At 44.8% G+C, this 4,659-nt stretch overlaps 1 protein-coding gene across 1 annotated transcript; it reads left to right on the forward strand.

The window, feature by feature from the left end:
- The first annotated feature begins 870 nt into the window (after positions 1 to 870).
- LOC119450451 (uncharacterized) lies at positions 871 to 3,997 on the forward strand. The gene is made up of 2 exons (XM_037713896.2): positions 871 to 1,085; positions 2,901 to 3,997. The coding sequence occupies exons 1-2, from the start codon at positions 1,031 to 1,033 to the stop codon at positions 3,983 to 3,985; spliced, it is 1,140 nt and encodes a 379-aa protein (XP_037569824.1). The 5' UTR covers positions 871 to 1,030; the 3' UTR covers positions 3,986 to 3,997.
- The last annotated feature ends 662 nt before the right edge of the window (positions 3,998 to 4,659 follow it).

Below are 4,659 nucleotides of genomic sequence, written 5' to 3' on the forward strand. Positions count from 1 at the left end.
TGGGATGCTCTCCGAAGCGTCTACCTCAGCGGCTGCTGTGAAACGTGGTCGCCCACGGAAGCACCCTTCAGAAAACGAAACAAGGAAACACGGAAAAATTCATCGTTCTGCAGCAAAATGGTCCGAATGTTTTCATTCTGTGGACAACGTATACGCAAACGCACATACCGATTCAACAGAAAGAACTTTAGTGCATGTCGAAAACATAAATCGAGAATATTTCACCTAAGAAATTATAACGCTTTCGCATTCACACACGTAAGCAGTCTTAAGTGTCTCTGTTGAATCTTTTTTCTACTGTACTGAATGCTCCAGTCTATATGAATATAGAAACCTTTAGCGTCACTAATTAGACTTCTGTTGGTAGTAAGATAGTACGTATAGTACGGTTTGCACAGACATATATTTGCAATCCCATCGTGTGAACGTGTTCTAGCTTTTTTGTAAGTTCGAACACCTCCATCGACTAAGTAAGGGTAACGCTTGCATGACGCTCACGTTTCAGCGCTTCACATGAGTTTAGCACGACGGAATGCAAACTTGAAGAGAAAAAATACTTTCTCCACCCGAGGAATATATTTTTCTGGGGAAGGCCACACAGCCTTCCTTACATTTTTTTTTTGTGCGTGTGTTTGCCCCGCCAGGTTGTATTTCCACTACTTGATCACCCTCTCTGTCTCATCCTGGAAGCGGCTGAGCCAACAGGACGAGGGTGCCGGGGCTAGTTCCCTGTTGATTCACCCTACTTTCTGGCAGGATTGCTCGGGGACGAAAGCTCGCGTTGTTTGCCCAGACACCTGACGGATTGCCGAACGACGGAAGAGTGCCGCCTTTTTTTTCTGCCGTTTGCCAAGCACGACACTACAGACGTTACAGGAGTCCTGTTAGAACGATAATGATTCATATTTTAGGACCTACGGCAGTTTTCTGGGACACGCCGCGTGCTCACATCGTCCTAAATGCGGGAGAATCAGCTCGTCTGTCTTTAATACTTTACTGAGGCGCAGAAAAGGCGGCAAAAAGTACTTGTATGGCATATAACGTCGCACTTGGTTTCTTCATGACATGCATGATTTCCACTATGCGTAAGTTCCACTTTAAGACATCGAATATTGTCTAGAAACTTGTTATTTGCGCTCCAAGCGAACGTGCGCAGGTATGTGCATCGAGGCATACCGTAGTGCGCTGGTCTGGTGTGTTAATTTTAGCTGCCGGGACTTGTTTAACGTGAATGTAAATCTATAAGGACACAAGACTAGTGTTCTTTTGTCGTGGCTCGTCAAGGAGTCGCAGTATCCTTTGTCGGATTGAATACTGCGACCCCTTGTTCAGTAGCATAACACTATATCTCAGAGAGTCCCGAGTACTCGTAGGTGTAGAAATTCTAGATAAACATCTAATACTGCCTGCTTGCTATGAAGTAACAAAACGTTAGAAACCCTTAGTTATCGGGCAAATAAGCAACGTCAATGAGACATTTCATATCTTAATGGTGGTGGTACGGGCGTGTACAAGGATTACTTACTTTCCTTGGGGAAGGCACTGCTCTTGGTTCTCTCGCTCAACGTGCATTCTTGATTCGCGGGCACTACATAAGTGCACTTTTGCCTACATCTAGATCCTTTGAATCATTGGTCTCTTGGGTTCGTGTAATTGTAATAAATGAAACTGCTGGCATGATTTCAAATAATAAAACACGTTCATATTTGTAATTTGTAATCAATGAAAATGCTTAAATGATTTCAAATAATGGTAATACGTTCAGAGAATGTTCCCTTGCTATGTTCTTCGTTTTCGTATAATCATCATGAAAAAGGCGTTCTATTTTTAAGCCTTCGTTAATTAGAAAGCGCAATCTACGGCCTTTGACTTACAACAATTCTGTCGGAGATGTTATCATAACACTAAAACAGATATGAATTGTTTCAAAGCATTTACGAAGACTGCTCGAAATTTTCAAACGCACCGCAACTAAAAACTAACGTCAGCAATTTCTCTCGTCAACGCAGCTTTATTATGTTAGGCAACTATAGGGGCAGCTACGAAGCACATCGAGCTACGCAACAAATTTTCGTGGTTATGAGTTCGTACTCAGTTATAAACAGCAAGTCTCTGAAGAACCTATATAATGCTGGTAACTTCCACTTTCAGCTCTGCAACAAGAACGCGTATTTGTGGACATAGCTTATTCGAGAAGCACCTTTATTTCTTCCGCCAGAAAAAGCTTGCTGGTAGCATTTTTGCAAGCTTGTCATTTTGCCGTTTCCTTTCTTTGGTGCGCTAGTAGGTCCCTGCAGCATAAGGTAATTTAGTTTCTCTATCAATGGAGTTTTCCTTTTGTCAAGCAAGCCAAATTGCAATGGGCGAGAAAGTACATTAATCGCAACCTCTTCAATGATCGTCATGTCATGGATAATCATACTGCGTATGTTTTTCTTATTTCTTGCTGCTGCACTTGTAAACATGTATCCCCCTACGCAAAAGAAAGCACTAATAGGGGACTTAATATCTAAATAACGCCGAAGAACGCATCTTGACGTGACAGGCACGACAAAATACGAGTATTGGGAAATTGAAGCGTAGGCGAATGGGAAAAAAACGTCTCTTTAGGACTACATAAACAAACGTACACTAAAGCATGAATCTGAAGAAATTATTTATCTAATGGTAGGGTTGGCCCCACCCCTCTTCAGAAGGCACATCTCGTCTTACCACAGCCCAGCATTGGCCTCCGAGCCATATTTTCTTAAATAAGGTTTATTTCTTCATTAGACTTGAAATCATCTTTCCCCTGTAACTCATACGGTAGTCTATATTTGTTGCATTTCATACCCCTTGTATGTGTTTAATTTCTTAGCGTTTTTGAACATGCACTTTTTCATTTCTTCATTAAAATGTAGGTGCCGCTTCCATACGAGAAAAGGCCGTGCTCCCTGAACACGAATCCCCAACAACCGACGATTCTCAAGGGCATTTATTAAAACGGAAAGCGAGAGCCTTCCTTGGATTCGATGGGGAAAGTTTACCGTCTATTTTTCGGCTGCAAAAGAATCCGGATTCTCGCTTGCAGGCAGTTTACCTTCAAAAGAAGCGAGGTAATCCAAGCTCTCAGAAGCCGCCTCGATTTCAAGCCTTGCCGACATTTCCATCCCTTTTCAGCGATGCCTACATACCGAGTCCGTTCAAGCCCGAATTTCTGGATCAACTTCCTAAGCCGTGGGCCCCGAACCGTGTGGAAGGCGAGAAGGAAACGCCCTTCTGGCATGGAATCTATGTCGTGCTCCCTGGAGGTGCGCCAAATATGACGGGGCGATACTGGTGCTGGAGCTTTGTTTGGCCACCGAGGAGAAATAAAACTACGAAGCCGCCAGTGAGTAAAAGCCCCGGAGGCTCTACAGCAAAACCTGATGGTTCGAGTCGAGCATCAACGAAGGCCACTGAATCCGTGTCGGAGAAACCCCCTTCAGAAGTAACGCCACCTGGTCCTTTCTCGGGGCCTCCGGAGATGAACGTTACGGAAGACCGCACTCCGGAGAATCCTTCAACTCAATCAACGCTACCTGCGACAGAGGTGGAGTCCTTCATGCCTGGATCAAGCACGGAACTAACGACCCAGATGCCAAGGTTCACGGATGTACCGAACAGCAACCCCGAAGCAACCGGTGGTCAGGAGGTCGAAAATGCCGGACCATATACAACGCTATTTAGTATCTCTCATCTCCCAAAGACAACGGAATCTTCGCTCACCACTGAAAGCTGGATTGACGCTCCAGAAGGTCATGGTGATACGACCCAGCTGAGTTCAGCTTTTCCGGGCACTGAAACTAGCGGCATGGATACCACGACACCCTCCGTGGAGAATGCAATGAATGAAGTTCGCCCTTCTGCCAGTCAAAGTCCCAGCGGTGTTCTCGTGAACGGAAGAGTAGGAGTAGAAATGCGCAATTATACAGTACAATTTCCTGGTGTAATAAAGGATGAATAAAAGCAGAAGTAACTCGTGCATTTTTGTGACCTGTCAAGTTTGCCGTGTTGTATCGCGATCATGATGAACCGGTAAAGTGGTGAAATAAAAATTCGGGACTATTTGATTTCAGAACCGAAGGAGGTTACCGCAGATGCAGCGAGCTCCGTTGAATTCTTTGTAGTCCAAGCAGCCATCACTCCTGACGAAGGCATGTATGGTTCTCACACACGTCATTATTATCATCATTATCATGGCATTATCATTATCCTATTTTATGTTCTCTACAGGACGAAGGCCCGTCCCATCGATCCTCAATTACCCTGTGTTGTGCCAGTTGACCCCTCCTTATGCCTGCAAATTTACTAATTTCACCAAATCCCACACGTCACTGAAGCATAAAGTGAAGTTTAGCCACGAGAAGCTCACACACGTAGAATGCCTTAAGAAGTCACGAAATACTTAGAAAACCGATTTGACTCGTCCGAGCGTTTAGGTACAAGCGAGGCGAGAATATAGGCTGGCGTATGCTGCCTGAAGCAATGACAATCTCAGGCAGTGGCAAGTGCGTGTCGTCTGCGGCGACATGGCTCAAAAGATGCGAATTTCTCTGCAGCGGAACAGTGGCCCCATATGTCACCACGCGGCGGGTTTCACCATGCTTTGAAATAGACGTGACCGATGGAGCCATTGTT

Source organism: Dermacentor silvarum, chromosome 1, assembly GCF_013339745.2.
Source record: "Dermacentor silvarum isolate Dsil-2018 chromosome 1, BIME_Dsil_1.4, whole genome shotgun sequence".
In the NCBI taxonomy this organism is placed as follows: domain Eukaryota; kingdom Metazoa; phylum Arthropoda; class Arachnida; order Ixodida; family Ixodidae; genus Dermacentor; species Dermacentor silvarum.

Excerpts from the sequence above, each read along its gene's own strand:
- LOC119450451 (XM_037713896.2), top strand. The coding sequence starts at position 1,031 with ATGGCATATAACGTCGCACTTGGTTTCTTCATGACATGCATGATTTCC. Across the intron at positions 1,086-2,900 it reads ATGCATGATTTCCACTATGC|GTGCCGCTTCCATACGAGAA; the intron begins GTAAGTTCCACT and ends ATTAAAATGTAG.